We start from the raw sequence: 19,086 nt of genomic DNA on the forward strand, positions 1-19,086 counted from the left end.
AATGTAGAAAGTGCATTGAAGTTGTCAATATGATAACTTGTGCATGTTTAATAACAGAATCATTAGTTAAATCTGCACTCTTACAGATTGAACATTTTGACAAATTAAAAAAAAATGTCTTGGAATGAACCAATTTTGGCGTCAATATCTGCAAACTGGTGATACAAAGCTGGTGAAATAATATCAGATCATATTTTTTAACATTAATGTTTTCGAAAGTTGAAGTTTTATGGCTAAAAGCGTTACTAACGCTTTAAGAAAAAAAGTTTTTTAGCACAAAATGTTATTTTAAAACCTATTCTGAAATACTAAAACCTGTGAGCTGATTTTTTGAGATTCATATCACTGGTTTGCAGACCTTTACGCAAAAGTTGGCTTGTTCTAAGGCAAAAAAATGAAAAAAGTTGTCAAAATGGTAAATCTGTGAGAGTGCAGCTTTAAAAGTTGGTGGAAGAGAAATGTTGTCTAGATCGTAAAGTAACAGAATAGTGTTAAAGACAGCAATCTTTTGGCAAGGACTGTTAATATGATGTTAAAGGTTGCTGTAAATATAAACATGATATGTGACGTCGTCTGCAAAAATGATTTCCTGTTAGGGTATTTATATTAACAATAAATCCAAATTTTACCAAGAGATATTATTACAAAACAAAATCATAACTATGTGTAGAGTTAAATTAAAGAATCTTTAAGAAATTATGTTTAAGCAATGATTGCCATGCTTATGAGGCATAAAATCGCAAAAATATGTCACTTTTTTCACAAGTTTCATTTTTGTTTACTATGTCACATATAAAAAAATAATAGTGCCAGAAGACTTGAGTAGGGATGTTTTGGCATTTTAGAGAGATTTCCCTTGGGTGTAGGGACATTTTGATACAGGAGTATCCTGTAATGTTTGACTAGATATTGTTTCATGTTATTTAATTAGTTAATAGTATGTTGAGAGTGTGGTCTGGTTAATTGTAATTTAGGAGATCATTATTGATTTTTTTTCGTTTTACTAAGGTTCAGCATTAATGAGGCCAGCCTTAATTTCTTCTTTTGCCCTAAGCTTGTCTGTTTTTCCGAGGAAAAAAAGTTGAGAAAATGTCATTGTCTTGGTGTTGGCATAAAAAATGTCATTGGCTCCTTTGTTGTCATTGGTGTCATTTGTGACAAGAGTTGTCATTAATGTTAGCTTTGTCATTGGCATCAACAATGTCATTGGCTCCTACGTTGTCATTGGTGTCAGCGTTGTCATTGATGTTAGCTTTGTCATTGGCATCAACAATGTCATTGGCACCTATGTTGTCATTGGTGTCAACGTTGTCATTGATGTAAGCTTTGTCATTGATGTTAGCTTTGTCATTGGCATCAACAATGTCATTGGCTCCTACGTTATTGTTGGTGTCATTATTGTCATTGATGTTAGCTTTGTCATTGGCATCAACAATGTCATTGGCTCCTACGTTATTGTTGGTGTCATTATTGTCACTGATGTTAGCTTTGTCATTGGCATCAACAATGTCATTGGTGCCTACATTGTCATTTGTGACAGCGTTGTCATTGATGTTAGCTTTGTCATTGGCTCCTGCGTTGTCAGTGTTGTCATTATGCAGAAAATGACCATTATAAATAAAACTTGGTATACATGCTGCAAAATACAATTTGAACATGTAAATAAAGTTGCATGACTCTGGCTATGATAATTGTTGAGTTATTTCCCTTGATTGACTGAACGGAAAAAAGACAGATGAGCGTAGGCTTTTTGTGTATTCACTATGCGGCGGTCTTGTTTTCTACATTTGATTAATATATTCTTCTTTAGCCTGTTTTCCCACACACACGGCCTTGATTTCGTCACAGCTGTATTCCCATTAACAAGACCAGAAAACTATTAACATGCTAGATGTAGAATTTAAGAAACTGTTGTGAACACCTGGTTTTTGCATTGAGTTTTGTAAATTTAGATGTTAAAACTGATACATAATAGGGCCACTTTATAAACATGCTCACAGCAACATATGATACGAAGATGCTCACAGCAATATATCATAAGAACATGCTCACGGTAACATATCATAAGAACATGCTCACAGCAATATATCATAAGAACATGCTTACGGCAACAAATTATAAGAACTTGCTCAAGGCAACATATCATAAAGACTTGCTCACGGCAATATATTATAAGAACTTGCTCACGACAACGTATCGTAAGAACTTGCTCACGGCAACATAACGTAAGAACCAGCTCACAGCAACATATAAAAAAACAACATGCTCACGGCAACGTATCGTAAGAACCAGCTCACAGCAACATATGATAAGAACATGCTCACGGCAACACATCGTAAGTACCAGCTCACAGCAACATATCATAAGAATTTGCTCACGGCAACATATAATATGAACCTGTTCATGTCAACATATAATATGAACATGCTCACAGCAAAGTATTGTAAGAACCAGCTCACAGCGTCATATAATAAGAAATTGCTTACAGAAATATATAATAAGCTTGTGCTTACGGCACCACAGCACAAGAACGGGCTTACAGCAAAATATCATAACACAAAAAACTTCGGTTAAACCAATTAAGTTGAACACTGAGCTTGCACCGTCAAATAAGCTATTTTAAACTGATAGATAACCATATATTCTTTATTTCTTCCTGATGGAAGAGCAGATTGTGTATTTAAAAAGTTTTATAGATAATGACCCTCTGCAAAAATTAGATGTATTGTTATGGTAGTTATAGTAGCTGGTTGGAAAATGCTAGTTTCATGGGAAGAACTTGTTAAAAACAAATTTGTTTTTTAACGATTTCTTGTCTTTTGGCTATGATTTTCATAGAAGTTAAGTCATACACTGTATTCAGACTATAGACTTTAGTGTTCCTTTTATCCTTTCTATAACAGTATAATATTATCAGTTCCTTCAAATCTGTAGAAATTTTTAAAGACCTTAAAGGCAAATTTCCCAAAAATTGGTCTTCTATAATTATGTCATGCAAATAGTATATATATCGTTTCCACTGTTAGATGCACAAGTTCCATGATTATAATTGGTTGCCTAATTTTGAGGCCCTTATATAATCTTTTTGTAAACTAACTTGTTTTAAAATCATTGGCAATAAGCTTTGACCATTGATTAATAAAAAGATATCTGGATAAATTACGATGAGGGCCTCATATTTTGGTATCAGTGATGGTTTAACTACATGACACAGTCCTTATTCCTTTTATGAAGTGGGATATTTGCCTTTAAAACCACCACAATGTCATATAGTGTCTAGTAATATTTTCTTTGACATATTTCAGCGTTTGCGAAAGTTAAAGACTCTCGACCAGTGTACGAGATTGTACGTGAGAAGTTGTTAACAATACTGGAATCAGCTTATCCCAATATTTTGACTGTGGAGGACTTAATCAGGTAAGCCTTCACTACAGTAAGCACAAGAAATCCAACAACCTCCAAGGTAATTATCTCCCTTGTCAAGTAGAGAAGATCTCTGCCAAGATGTACAAAAAATAGCTAGATTTCAGCTTTTTTTTCTTTAGATAATACTTTTTTTCAGATTTCTGTATCGTATTGTTTAAATCTTTAAAATTTGAATGTTTTTTATCCATACTAGTGTATAATTATGATGTGAAAGAAAGTGTTTTATAACTGATTTCAATACATAAAGGGAAAATGTTAGTTTGTAAATGACAAACATAATCTGGAGTTAATTGGCAAGATTTACACTTGACAGTGGTCACGAGAAACCCATCTATTGAAATGTTATAGGTTGCATAAGTGATATGTTGATTTCCAAATAGAAACGGCTTCATTTCTTTAAATTAATTTTAGCAATTACACATTAATTTTTTGGGGAAAAACAGAATTGATTATTGACGACTTTTGAGTCAAATGACATTTTTTGGCAATACTCAATTATCGTTTTTTTTCCTATTAAAGCTGCACTCTCACAGATTGACAGTTTGGACATTTTTACATATTTTATCTCAGAATCAGCTGATTTTGGTTTGCCTTCAATTCCATCATTTAAGATAACTTACAATAGAACAGATCTCAATTATTTGGGAAAATGCCGAAAATTTCATTTTTCTTATAGTGTTAGTAATCCTTTTAGCCATAACATAGCCATATATTTTTTAACATAAATATAAAAAAACTGTGATCTGATCTTTTGTCAGCAGTCTTTTATCAATGGTTTGCAGACATTTAAAAAAATTGGTTCATTCCAAGACAAAATATAAAAAAGTTGTGAAAATGCAGCTTTAAAGACTTCTGAAGACAGTTGATCTCATAATTTGCCTAGCAGATTGATCTTAAAATAGTTGGTAAAGCAGGTGATAGTAATCTTGCATTCTCTCTTCAGGATTGTAAATGTAGAAGATGCTACTGAGGAAATGCTCCGGGAACAGTTGGAAGAGCTTGAGAAAAGGGAACTTGTTAAGAAACTCGAGAATGGTGGATATGTTAGACACGTGCTCGGCACTAAGACTGGCGAGTTGGTAACATGGTCATCAAGTAACTTCGGAATGGTAAATACGGAAGCCTTGTGCTTGGCACTAAGACTGGTTAGTTGGTGACGTCATCATCAAGAAACTCGAGAATGGCGAATAAGTTAGACTTGTGCTTGGCACTAAGACTGGCGAGTTGGTAACATGGTCATCAAGTAACTACGGAATGGTAAATACGGAAGCCATGTGCTTGGCACTAAGACTGGCGAGTTGGTAACATGGTCATCAAGTAACTTCGGAATGGTAAATACGGAAGACTTGTGCTTGGCACTAACTACTAAGGTTTATTACTCGATGGCAGATATATACGACAGATGCTAGATGCTTAAACTGTTGAGTGAGTTACAGTATTATAAAGAAACTTTAGAATTGCAGATACATGAAACACATACTTGACACTTAGACTTGTAATTGGGTTCTTGTGAACATCAAGACAGTCGAGAATGGCAGCATTGTTAGACATGCTTGCCACTAAAACTGGTAAGTTTTGTTTGAATGTTTCTGAAACAATGTAAGTAATTGTTGAGAAACTGGAGAATGGTGAAAATGTTAGACACATGCTTGACATTAAACTGGTAAGTATACTCAAATAGTATAATTGTTTGTCAAGAAACTCGATAATATTCAATATGAAATAGTATAAGATAATCATCAAGAAACTCAAGAGAATGGCCAATGTGTTAAAACCATGATCAACACACTTAAAGTATTAAAGCTGCACTCTCACAGATTGAACATTTTGACAACTTTTTTTTTTTCTTGGAACGAGCCAATTTTTGCGAAAATCCATGTAAACTAGTCAAATAAGACTGCTGTAAAAAAATTAGATAACAGATATTTATTTCAAGTTCAAAAGTTCAAAAATTGATGTTTTATGCATTTTCCTTAAACCGTTAGTAATGGATTAAGCCAAAAAACATTAATTTTCGAACAAAAATATGAAAATCTATGATCTGATTTTTTGTCAGCAATTTTATATCATTGGTTATCAGATATTTACGCAAAAATTTGCTCTTTCCAAGACAAAATGTTAAAAAGTAGTAGAAATGGTATATCTGTGAGAGTGCAGCTTTAAAGGAACTGTACACCAGATTGGCACCCAAAAAAGTTTTTTTCTGTAACGAATCTCAGGACAGTTATTTTATAGAATGTGTTACGCTTTGATATCATAATTGTAAAAAAAAGTACCAAAATGTAAAAAAAATTGTGTCGGAGACCGGGTGCGAACCCGTGTCACCAGAATTGCAGTCCAGGGTTGTATCCACTGTGCTACTAAGGCTTACTCCAAACGAGTGGTATATTTAAGCTATATACCTAAATTGGTAATATCATGTGATAACATCGACTAGCCAATCACGCATAAGGAATGAATTCTACTAGGTAGACTTACCCAGTAATCTTTTTTAATGGTAAAATATGAAATAACTGCTAAACTTTAATAAATTGTAAACTATGTGATACTTCAGTTAGTAAGTTTCAATGCATTGTACACATAAATACCAAGTTTATGTCAGTTTTCGACAATTTTCTTTCTTTCTTGCAAGTTGATCATCTGGTGCACAGTTGCTTTAAGGCAGTTGCTTTAAGGCTTGTTACTTAAATAGTATAAGTAATCATCATGAAACTCTAAAGAATGGCCAATGTGTTAGAAACATGCTCGACACAGTAACCCACCAGGTACTTTGTATTAATAAATTAGTATAATGTAACCTTTTGTACATTTTTCCCTTACAGAGGTGCAAGTTGTGAAACAGATGAACGTAGTCTCAGCCAGCAACCAGCCAACAATCGCCATCATAACTGCTAACTACTGTGAAAAAATGGCTGTGGATGCTATGATGGAGAATAAAACCACATATGTTAAATATAAGGTTAAAGGTGAGTGGATTAAGAATGAATTTTGGTGATCTTGGTAATTAATGATGCAATAAGATTGGATGGTTTCAGGAAAATTGGAAGAAAATAAAATGAAGTAAGGCACTGCCTTCAACAGGCTCTCGCTGGACAGTACTGCATAATACACTGGCATTTATATCTAATTACAAGTTTCACTTGTTTTTTCTCTAAAATAGTTTATATGGTTTACAACTTGAACCCATTATGTTATTCGAGTTGCAAATTTGTGGTAATTGTCACTAGTAAAATTTTCTACTATGTGCTTTGTCAATACCTTGAACAAATTTGGTTCTATTTAAATCTGTCACCTGGTAACCTGTGTATATCCGAATTCTAAAATTGTTTTCAATGGAGTACCAATGTTAAAAGTTTTACAAAATTATTTGTAATGTCATTATATGAGGGCTTAAAAAAAACGACAATTTGCTGGTCTGGACCAATTTAAGCTGATTGTGATTTCAAAATTTTAGAGGCCTGTTTATATAGAAACGACTAATCATTGTTGCCAATATGGTTTGGTTCTTACATTGAAAATAAAAAAATATTTTAAGACCATTTTTGTATTCAGTTTGATTTGAAACATTAGAAGCTGTTGACAAAGGAGGAGTTATTGATCAATCATAAGTCTTAGAATTAGTTGTTTTTTTATCAAAATTCATGTTTTACAAACTGATATTTTCAGGAGAGTCGAACGCTTACACAATAGGGTTTATTGGCGAGCATAAGTGTGTTTCAACAAAACTGCCCATGATCGGACATGACCGATCAGCCCAGATTTCCTCCGGGAACACAACAACAAGACTGCTAGGTAAGTAAAGTGATGGAAGTTTTTCTTGAGCATTGAATTTTAAGCAATATTTTTAAGGGAAAAGTGCTTCGTTAAAGCATTAACATAGGGTATGATGAGCCAGGTTATATCAAGGGCAGGTTGCTGCAGAAAAGGGTCATGGTTGTAAGGAAGAAAAAGGCATATTGTTTCATTGTGAAGAGTTGTATCCTTACGAATTTGACAGTAAATGTTAGGAATTGGGCTAAATTGAAGTAAGCATTAGGTTTCAACTGCCAAATATGTCAAATTTGTAAGAATTTATTAATTTATAATTATCACATTTTAAGTTTTAATCAAATAAAAGAAATATTTTGGCGGGAGAGTGCACATACTGGTCTCCATGAGTGCAGAAGTTTGCTTCCAAAAAAAGACATGGATCAGTACCCTTCCATGACTCTTGAGCTAAAACCCTAATAAACATTAGACTGGTTGGAATTTGAAATCCATACAGTATTAATAGCACACTGGAAATGCAGATTGGGTGTGTTGGAAAATTCCATCTGGATAAAACAATCAAGACCTCAATTTACTGACTAATTCAAGCATCTGTCCAGCCTCCTTCAAAGATCTTTTCATGACTAACGCTCTGTCGGAAATATCAGTGTTGCGTCACCTTGCTACTATTCAACAACCATTCCAGCAAGCTGATAAATCACTTGTGGTGAGAGTTGGTGTATAATCATGATTTTACTACAATTTCAGGTACATTCCAGCAAGTCGAACACGTGTTTGTTGTGGGCGTTGGTGGAGGAGTACCTCATTTTACAAACTACTTTAAACATCTGAGAATGGGAGATGTGCTCATTTCCGAGTGTGACGCTGCTGGAAACCTATATTACTACTGCGACAAAGTCCTACAGGTTGGTTTGTGTTTTGTTCAGGCGTAAAAAAAAAAATGTCCGTTTCGGGTAACCCGACCCTACCTATAAAAATGTGCCGACACTAACTATTTTTTTTCTGTTTCTGAGCAAAAAAAATACTCGTTAGCAAATAGAGAGTTACGAAGGGTGGATAAATGCATATTTTAATCAGTATTATTGTTTATATCATAAAACAAAGTCAGGCAATGACATTAATGTAGGAAAGACTGCCATGTGGAAGAAAACACTCTGAACTTACGACAGATTTTGAAAAAAATTAAAATAAAATATAAAAAAATCCCTACCTACCCTACTTAGAAATTTTGGGAAGGTTACCACAAGCCTTCAAATACAGCAATGGTGAAATGCTTTCCGGCATCGCTTAAATTCTTGATTTTATATCACAGCTTGTTTCCTTTTATTCATGTCAAACTCTAGTAATGGGATTCTGGCCTGTTTATCCAAAAGTCTAATTTCGAAAGCTGATATGATATTAAGGCCTAAAAAAAAATTTGTTTGGTTAGGGTTACATCCTTTTCAAAAATAGGTAGGGTAGGTAGGCTTTTTATTTATTTTTTATTTATTCTTTATTAGGCTTTATATAAGAATGTCATTTTCATCATTAGAGAATGGTGTTAAAGTTATCTTCTATATAAGCATTTAAGGTTTTAAACTTCATATTGAAAAGCAAAAAAAAAAAAAGCAAAAAAAAAATATTTTTTTTTTAGTTTTTCATTTTTTTTTTTTCGAACTGACTATAAAAACGGTAGGGTCGGCGCCTATTCCGTAGGTAGGGTCGTGTAACCCGAACCAAATGTATTTTTTTTTTTTTTTTTAGGCCCAATAGAGCTTATATGTTTTTTATCTGTAACAATTGAGATATAAAAAAGGCGGGCATGAAATACAGGCAAGCATTCAATAGATGTAGGCTTGTTATGGTGTCTTGTGTGGTATTAATCAATAACTATCATTTATCAATATATTGTATCTGTCTATTTGAATCACATTAATATGATATCAGTCAATTTGTATCTTATAGAATTGAAGAAAAAAATAAAAGCAAACAATATGACATTGAATAATGGTTTCCCAAGGAATTCCCCTCAAGAATGTATTGAGCATAAATTATGCATTAAAATGCTTGATTTGGCCCGAAAGAAAAAAGGTATGTGTCTGGTTACATGGTCTAAAAGATATAAGGCGGTAGGTAAGAGATTAAGCAAATGTTTTTTGGACGCCAAATTTCGGATATCGTTATTTGTTTGATTCTTTTTATTTTCGTAAATTTTTTTTGAGTGGCTGGTAAATAAATAGGGTCGATAAGGTAACCAGAAACAAACACTTTTTAAGGTCTTAATTCTAAAAATTGCCAAAATAACTATATAAGTTTGACCATTTCTATGATGCAAAAGGGAGCCTCACTCCACGTGGTCGCTGGTCATAGTTGTCCTTTTGATTATACAACCATGAAGTAATATTAATTTACAAAATGTACCTTTATTTGTCGTGTTAATTTCAGGAAAAGGATGGTTCCATTGTTTACAACACGAAGACATTCCGGCCCAAGGATTATTTCCTCCAGGAAGTCATAAAAAACATCAAAGCCGTAAGGAGTCAGCGTCACTTTGCACCCTGGGAGAAATACATGAAAGACGGGCTGGAACTGCTGTCCACCCAGGAGGCAGATTACAACCGACCCCCGACAGAGACTGACAGGTATATTAACCATGTCTGCAAATAACGCATTTATGTTTATAATATGATATAAAGTAGACACTGTGTAATGCCGCTGCTCACACTCTGAACAATGTATAACTCTCTTACAATGAAACAATTATCTATCATCTATATAGCTAACTGTGGCATTTTCAGCTTGAATCTGATTTTCAAAGAAAGCCCAGGTGTTGTCATTGGCTAAGTGTCCGTGGCAGTGTTGAAGAATTAATTTCAAAATGAAACTTGGTGCACATGTTGCCAGAGACCATGTGCACATATATGGCAAGGGCCATAACTCTCTGTTTGGTTTGATAAATGTTTGCTGAGTTATGTTTCTTTATTGACTGCAAACAAAAATAGACAAGCATTCCTATTACTTCTTCCCCATTCTCTCTGCTGTTTTTTTGTTTCTATCATACACCATTGAATTATTGAATACAAAAATGTTTGCACCAAGGTATTGTTAGTTGACCTGCTTGGGTTTTTACTGAGGAAACAGAGTGAACTTTGTGTAAAAATTTATAACAGATGATCTGGAATAATCGAAAATTCAGCTTGCACAATTCAGCTAAGTTAATTCAAAAACATATTTTGATAATTTAATTATAAATAAGTTATCAAGAAATGCTTTTATTGACCTGAATCTGGACCAAACTGATATAAATGTTCATCCAAAATGAGAGATTTACTACCATAGTCACATGTTATCCTCAATAAACAAAAGCACAGGTTTACTTGTTTTCTATATATTTTTCTGTTAAACAAAACTGATAATTATTTAGGGCAGTCATAATTTGATTCAGCATCATATCAATTCAATGTAAGCTCGAAATTGCCTCTACATTTGCCCAGGTTGATGATGATGCCATCACAATACATTTCAGCGTCATATAAATTCAATGTTTGATCAAAATTGCCTCTTCATTTTTCCAGGTTGACGATGATGATAGGTGAGGGAAACATAATTGAGATGCAGCATCCACATCATCCTGATGGCATTGATGAGCGTCATGGAATGCCGAAAGTCTTTTTCGGGGCCATCGGGGCTGGTAAACGCTTCGCTCGTGATGATGACCTTCGATTGGATTTTGCAGCAAAGAACGGCCTCCAGACCTTCGATTCCGAGTTTGATCAAGTCTTGGGAGGAATTCTGGGTAGTGTCAAGGACAGCTTCCTGTTCATACGTGGTATTGCTGACTACAGCGATGGGATGCAGAAGACAGAATGGCAGCCATACGCAGCACTCGTTGCCGCAGCAGTTACAAAGTCAATAATTAAATCGTTTAAAAGTCCATACGGATCAGAGGACGAAGCTTAAATGAAGGGAGAACAATCGCAGTCCTGTAATATGGAATGAGTTGTAATGGTTGCAATTTTCATATACATTTTAGAAACAAATTTTAGGATACACACTTTCTATGCTTTTCTGTAATTTTGAATATTTGTTGTATACTTGTTTACTAGGAAGTTTAATATCTGGGAGAGATCTCCTTCAGTAAATTTTGTCACACTGCATTACACTTACTGTACCACTTATCTTTATATTTTGTTTATGTTTTATTTCTTAACACAGAAAGGTATAGATAAAAAGAAATTGTTCAGATTCTAAATGAAATGATACCTAATGTCAAAATGTAAACTTGTATCAATTGTAAAATGAAAAGTGTGAATCATATTATATTTGCTAATCCATTAATCCTGAATATGCTGGTGTATGGATATAAACAAAAAAATGCAAAAAGTGTCTTTGGGGTCGCATTTTTCCCCCATTTGCCATAATTTTTTTGTATGATTGTCAAACCGGTTTAGTTTGATCATTATTTGACCATTTTATCATGCAAACTGACAAAACATGGTTTAAACTATTATCAAATGTAGATGCGTCAAAAATGCACTATTTGAAATTTATTTCACACTTTTCGGTGGTTTATTGAAAAATGCAGGTGGATTATATCCTGATTATTTCATTATTTGAAATGTAATTTCACTTTTACTCTTACTTGCGTCCAATTCAATGCAAAAAAGACAACAAATTTTTACACAAACAGTTGGAAGAAAAGTCAATGATTAATTTCCCACAATTTTGCCTGTTTTAAGTATTTACAATTTACTATGAACACTGTTTCCACAATTTCCCATCATAATGTTAAGATAGACACATTCAATCTTAGTTTTAGCTTTGAATTGTAAGATGAAGAAAAGTTGGAATGTTTCAGTTAACTTGTAAAACAAAAATGATTTCATGTACAACTTTTTACTTGTTAAAAAGAATGAATTTTGTGTGTGTTTATGTGTATATGGTGTTTTATCAATATGGTGCAATGCTTCTGTATAATCTCAAAGCTACCGTTTTTAACCTTGCCTCTTTAACCGCAAGCTTATTGAAATTGCTTGTTGATTGGAATTGTCCAAACCATAAGAGTGTGATGAATTTGGGACGACGGAAACCATGTATTTCATAGTCTTAGTTAGAGTTATATTCAAACAAGGTTTTTTCATATTAATCTTAAATGTAAAATTCATTTACTCTTCATGTTCAATGGGTGTGAAATAGCTTGCTGAAATTTGCTTATAATGCTTATTTCTTTTTTTAAATCAATGTAATTCCAATAACGAAAAGACATCGAAAATTTAATTTCTCAATTTTAAAGACTTCAATAGATACTTCACAATACAATGATAATTTTTATCTTTAAGGCCTTTTGGTAAAGCGAGAAGACAATTCAGATTTAAAGCTACACTCTCACAGATTGAACGTTTGTCAACTTTTTTTTTTTTTGTCTTGGAACAGGCCAATTTTTGCGAAAAATCATGGAAACCAGTTATATAAGACTACTGACAAAAAATTAGATCGCAGATTTTTATATTTAAGTTCAAAAATTGATGTTTTATGCATTTTTCTTAACCATTATAGTAACGGTTTAAGCCATAAAACATTAATTTTCGATAGGAAATATGAAAATCTACGATCTGATTTTTTGTCAGCAATCTTATATCATTGGTTTGCTGATATTTATGCAGAAAAATTCTCTTTCCAAGACAAAAAATAAAAAAGTTGTAAAAATGGTATGGGAGAGTGCAGCTTTAAAGGAAGTATTTAAAATTTAATTTAACTCCATCACTGAATTTTTGTTCTATTTTTATTTTTTACTTTTATTTTTCTCAGTTATGTTGTGAATCACTTTTGTTTAATATATATAAGTCAGCAATTCAGATTTTTTTTTATAAATGTGGAATTTCTCTGTTATTTTTGTAAATCATATATGAAATAAAAAAAACCAAGTTGTAAACATTGTTTTCCTTACTTATATATTGTTTCTGTTATAATTATGTACTAGTATGGAATTTTATTTTTCTACATGACCGGTTGTATATTTTTCATATTTTTAAATTCTTAACATAGTTAAAACATGACTGTTAATATATTTTATGTGTACAGAATTGTATTTCAATACTTTATTGCATATTGTTTCTTTGGGGATAATTAGTCAATAATCATTTTTTTTTATTTCAGTTCTATTAATTTCTAAAAAAATCATACATAATGCAGACAGGTAGTAGGCAATTGTATATAACTCTGATAAGTTTTCCACTGCTAGGTTATCTTTAATTTGCGGCTGGTGATTTATGATCCTATTGATCCAGGGTGATAAATTGCATCATAAATGCTACGTCGGAAGGCAATATTTTGCTTCGAATGAAGACTTAAAACAAAGATAACTTCACTATTTCTTCACCATATTAGATAAAACATAGCACAGTCTACGCCTCTTAAGGAGCCCCGCCTTCGGTCTTTGCCCGAGTTTGATTGAGACTTTAGTTTCTTTAAAAACTTTGACAAAACTTTTCACAATACTTCGGTAATAAAACGAAGGTGGCGTTCTTTAAGTGGCATAGATTGCCTTTTGTTTTTATTTAAAATGGTATAGTTAAAGAAAGTTATCTCTGATTTTAGTCTTCATTTTAAGCAAAATGTTGCCTTCCGATGTAGCATATAATTTATCACGTGGTGTGATTTTTGAAAGAAAAACCTGCTGTCTTAAATGGTCACCAGCATTTTGTTTTCATTTCAAAAAGATGAATACACAAATGTACATCCTTTTCTAGATAATCAAGAGGTTTCATTGAAAATTGTTGTGGCAAAATTATCAACGTAGATGCCAATCATTTGACAAATCTTGCCATTCCATTTGTTGTAAAAGGGACTAGACACCAGATGGTCCCAAAATAGACTGGTTCATTGTTTCCACAAAACAAGCCTAGAATTGTCACACGAGCTAGTTTGAGGCTGAAAATATGTTAATAATAATAATTTGGCATGATTTAAAGAATATTCTGTATCTGTTTCAGCTGAGTTTACCCATTTAAATAACGCATTATGGTTTCCCAGTTTGTAGTGTGTAAATTTAGCATGTGAAAGTCACGTGATAAGTACAGATACATATATACCCAGTAAATTTTAAATTGAAAAAAAAATACGACGGATACATGTGTTGTAATGATATCAATTTTATGTAAGGTTTGATAAAAAAATAATCTTACAATTGTAACAACTGGTGTCAAGTCCCTTTAAGGTCTGTACATTTTGAGATCATTTCAAAACCAAATATGAAAACGAAGCAAATGCTGCCAAGCTCCTTTATTTTTCATATGATAAGGCGTAATAACTTATTTGTTTGTTTCCGATTTCACAACCTATACTACCAATCCTATTTTTTTGCACCTGACCCTGTTTATGTATTGCCAGCAGACTATTTGTCTCTGATTTCTTTTCCCCTATTTGGATAGAATATCAGAATGGAAACTACAAGTAAAATGAATGTATACAAACATAATGATGGTGTTCAAAGTATAAAAATCAAATTCAGACTTGTGAAGTTCAGATGATCGATAATAATCGAAAATTTTTATTGGTTGGGTCTGAAATCAGCAACACTCAATTGTATTTGGTCATAATCGACCTCCGAGATCACCCGCGAGTTGTTTTTCATCTTTCCTCTCGTTATTTGTTAGGTTAATTTCTGCCAATTTTCTGCTTTGAGTTCATTTGTATATTCAAGTGTTCAGATGTTATCATAAACAGTATGGCCAAAAGCAGCAACAACCCTTTATGAGTTTAAACATACAAATACCATTAGCATTGTAAAGGATTATGAGTTATTGTACAAGAATGAATTAAGTTATTGTCAAAAACCGATTGTACTATCGATAATCGGTTACTTAACTGGAACTGATTGTCGATAGTCAAACTAGAACCGATTCCAACAATAATTCAGACACATTTATGTGATTCCTATGATGATTGATAGCGATATCTCCTATTCATTCGTGTACAGCTGGTTAATTGTTTTACAAATATGATTTGGCATTTTATATCCTTATTATAATTATAGATATCACATAATGTAAGTAGACATTTTAGATGCCTTTCTGTATTTGCATTTTTTTTTTTTTTATCTTTGTACATAATCTTGCATAAAGTCAAACATTTTTTGATTTCACTTCAATATATGGAAGATAATTGTTTGTTTGAGTGGGAGATCAATTTGACTTCATTGAGTGAGCACCGAAATGAACAATTTCACGAGTGGTTCAACCGCCAGTGAAAATGTAAATTTTTAACGTTTCACGAGATGAAATAAAATTGATATCTTACTGAAACAAATCATTTTTCTTTATTATTTTGTGCTTAAAACTCCTTCCAAATGATGTTAATTGGTGTTCAATTGCAAAAGCGCTCTAAATATTTGATGATGTAAAGCCATTCTAGAAATTAAGTGATTGATCATTTGCCCAAGCTTTTTGAGCACTGACATTATAATTTAGAAGGCTGTATGGGCCAAAGTTTCAAAACAGTGAAACTTACTGATATAAAAAGTATATCAACCACAAGAAAGTATAAAGTAAAGCATAATTATTAAGATTAAGTATTTTTTTTTTTTTCTTAGATTTTATAATGGGGAATGCTAGTTGTTAAGGCTATTTAGACACTGATAGTATTGGCGTTGCTGGTGGGTGGGGAACTTAGATATACATTAACATTGTAAAAGGATAATAATGCTACTTCGTTATAATATTGCCTTTTAACTTGGAAACAAGGAAATGAAATATTCTGAAATCATGTTTGAAGCAAAGCATTTAGTTTAGGCCATGGGTTCTATAGTTCCATGATTAATCCCTAAAATCAAGATTGAGAAATTTCAACATCAGTTTATTGTCATCCTCGTTCACCAGAGTGATGATGCTTATCGGTAGATTTATCATTATTAACCTCTGATGAATCAGAATGTTTATTGTACAGTTGTAAAGATTGTTATTTGTTGGGACATTTGCATCAAAACAGTAGAAAGTACCTTGGAATGAATATAAATGACTTGAAAACAATTTCAAAAGGGGCCTATGAGCCTTTATCCCACTTTGGGCATAACTCCCTAATATTCAAACAGACCCCCAAGCTATTATTCGGGATTGACAACTGTCAGCAGTTGAAATCCTTGTTAATCAAACAGCTGTCACAGTTTTGTTACATTAGAACTTATATGTGGGATAAAGATTTTAGTTTTGTCTATAAATAATCTATTACTTTTGATTTACTTTTAATTATGTTTTTTTTTCTCTTGCTAGAAAACTTTAGAAGTTTCTTGCTTAGCATTTTGCTGTCATAGATTTATGAAACAGAACATTTGTAAACATCTAAACTTCTAAAAGGACATGGATTTGAATTAATTTACAACATTTGTGTGTTTTTTCATTTAAATGTTATTAATAGATGCTAATATTTTTGCACCAAACAGACTACTGGTATATGTGTATGTAAAGATACCATTCAACCTTTGTCATCTACAGACCTCTTTTGTGTAAGGTTATCTATAAATTTGTGCAGTAAATATCGTTTACAAAGTACTGGTACATATGTTTACCTGCTATGTGCCTTTCATGTATACACACTATTAAAACATGAAACATATATTGAATGAGTCCTTTTTGTTACCTGGTGAGCATGACAGATACATATAGTGATGACATGAGACCGATTGTTCAGAACTTTGTGAAAGTTAACAAAACGTTGTTAACGTCATTGTTGTTAACTTTTTATGTAAATGTAATATGTATTGTTCTCAATTTTTTTCGGAATCGTAAAATAGTACACCTCTAACGATTAACAATGATGTCGAGAACCGTGCTGTTAGCTTTAACAAAGTTCTGAACAATGGGTCCATTGTCCATGGTTGTTTTCTGCAGTGACGTCATCGTTAATTGTCTTTAAGCTTGGTATGCACATTGGTAATGGTCAGGAGATGACCTACATTGATTTTGGGGTCAGGAGGTCATGGTGACTTACTGGACAAAATCGGTGCTCGTGACAGGCAGCACATCCGAATCAAGGGATTATATTTTGTTTGCAATCAAAATCAGGGTCAACAATAGAAAATCTCTAATATATCAATACCCAGCATGAATATAAGAACATTCTCGCGTTCAGTGCAGTTGAAAAGGTGAAATATTGAAAAATTGCATTTTGAAAAATTGTTTGCAAATCTGATTAAAATCATCATAATGAGCCATAATAATAATAGTCATAATCACTGAATTGTACAACAGCATTTGAAGGTGTGTCACACATAGCTTTCATCTTAAAGGTCAAAGTAATGATGCCTGTCTCCATTGTAACTTTGTCACTTTCAATCTGATTTCAATCAAAGGTCACAGAATGACAGCAGCATGGGAAGATGCCCTCAATCATAGATATCCTGCTGTAACTTTAAAGATCAAATTTAGAAAGGCGTTGGTTCCGATAGCGATTTCATTGTAATAATTTGTGTCTCCGCTGTAACCTCGTCACTTTCTGCTCTCATCTTAAAGGTCAACTTTAATTCAGCCCTATAGGGTAGACATAGTTATGATTCATGTCTCCGCTATAACTTTGTCACCATCAATTGGTTTTTATCAAACTTCTCAGAAAACATTTGGAGCAGAATGGGCAATATGCTGTGCATAGCATGGGCATTCCTTCATTTCACATAAATCGTGCCCGGAGTACCACATATCATTCGTACCCTCACATCAAAGGTCAAGATCATACTTAGATGGTCACTTACCATGGATTTTATACTTACATTTATTATATAATTTATGTCTTTTAAAACTGTTCCTTGTCACTTTCAATCATAGCTGGATGCAACTTCACATAAATGCTCAGCAACTTAGAAAGATGTGTTATGCATAGCATTATTGCTCTCACTGCTATGGACAAGGTCACACCTAATGGTCAATGGGGCCTGATGAGGATTTCATAGTAATATTATATGTCTCTGCAATAACGTCATCACAGAATGGGTCTCAATATGTGTTTTGATAAATGAAGTGTTAACTTCAAGGCCATATGTCAGTTACAATAATCTCACTATACATCATGGCTGTACTCCGACAATATCAAATAAGGCAACAGTTGTCACGTGTCTGTGACAGGTCTTGTTGTTTGTTTTTTTACATTGAATATTCTACTGTTTCAAAAGCATGTGCCAACTATCTCATATATATCGTATATCCGAACATGGTACTTCTCTTTTAACTTGTCCCGCAAGTCAACTTGTCCCCTTGCGGTTTTTACCTTGAATTAACCAGACGCCCATTTACTGGACAATATTGATAGGGATATGAAGAGATTTACTTAGTTGCATGATAACCTTGGACATACTAGTGTATGTGGACTTGGTACAATATATTCTTTTGTCACACAATGGTTGTCAAAACCATAATTTAATTCATAAAATTTGTGATAGATTGTGACTTCCAGAAGTCATCATTCAACGCATTTTAGATGGTTACATTGGTCTGGTGGTATTGGTGTGTCAGCTTCTCGCCCAAAATATTGTGGATTCAATTCTAAGGCTCTACTCTAGAATTCGAGGACTTCTGGACTTTGGCAATATGGTTGTTACTCCATATAAAATTTACGTCAAGACTTGCACTAAGCCCGTGAATTTTGACCAAGAGTGGTATTCATTTAGCTTACTGGAAGGTACCAGTGTCAAGGGGTCTGTCTCTCACCAAAAAGGTTCTGAGTTCGAGCCCCACTAATTAATGTTTTCTTCAACTCTTAAAAAGGACACAGTACTAGCTTCTATCAATGAAATGGACTCATGGGTGATGTATATCAGCGTATAACGGTCTTCACGATTAAAATGCACTCTTACTCCCAAATAAGATTCACCACAATTAATGATATTGTTTTAATATTCCAAACAGGATGAATAAATGTCAAAAACAA

General features: G+C 33.1%; 1 protein-coding gene across 1 annotated transcript in view; it reads left to right on the plus strand.

Annotated features, from left to right (window-relative positions):
- The window catches only part of LOC128234829 (uncharacterized), a 36,668-nt gene extending 19,886 nt beyond the window's left edge, over positions 1-16,782 (plus strand). Inside the window, exons 9-15 of the mRNA XM_052949359.1 lie at positions 3,306-3,417; positions 4,370-4,502; positions 6,245-6,392; positions 7,093-7,218; positions 7,942-8,099; positions 9,619-9,815; positions 10,749-16,782. Coding sequence (XP_052805319.1) covers positions 3,306-3,417; positions 4,370-4,502; positions 6,245-6,392; positions 7,093-7,218; positions 7,942-8,099; positions 9,619-9,815; positions 10,749-11,133 — 1,259 coding nt within the window. The 3' untranslated portion in view covers positions 11,134-16,782. The remainder of the gene's footprint in view (positions 1-3,305; positions 3,418-4,369; positions 4,503-6,244; positions 6,393-7,092; positions 7,219-7,941; positions 8,100-9,618; positions 9,816-10,748) is intronic.
- Positions 16,783-19,086: the final 2,304 nt, after the last annotated feature.

This window comes from Mya arenaria, chromosome 5 (assembly GCF_026914265.1).
Source record: "Mya arenaria isolate MELC-2E11 chromosome 5, ASM2691426v1".
In the NCBI taxonomy this organism is placed as follows: domain Eukaryota; kingdom Metazoa; phylum Mollusca; class Bivalvia; order Myida; family Myidae; genus Mya; species Mya arenaria.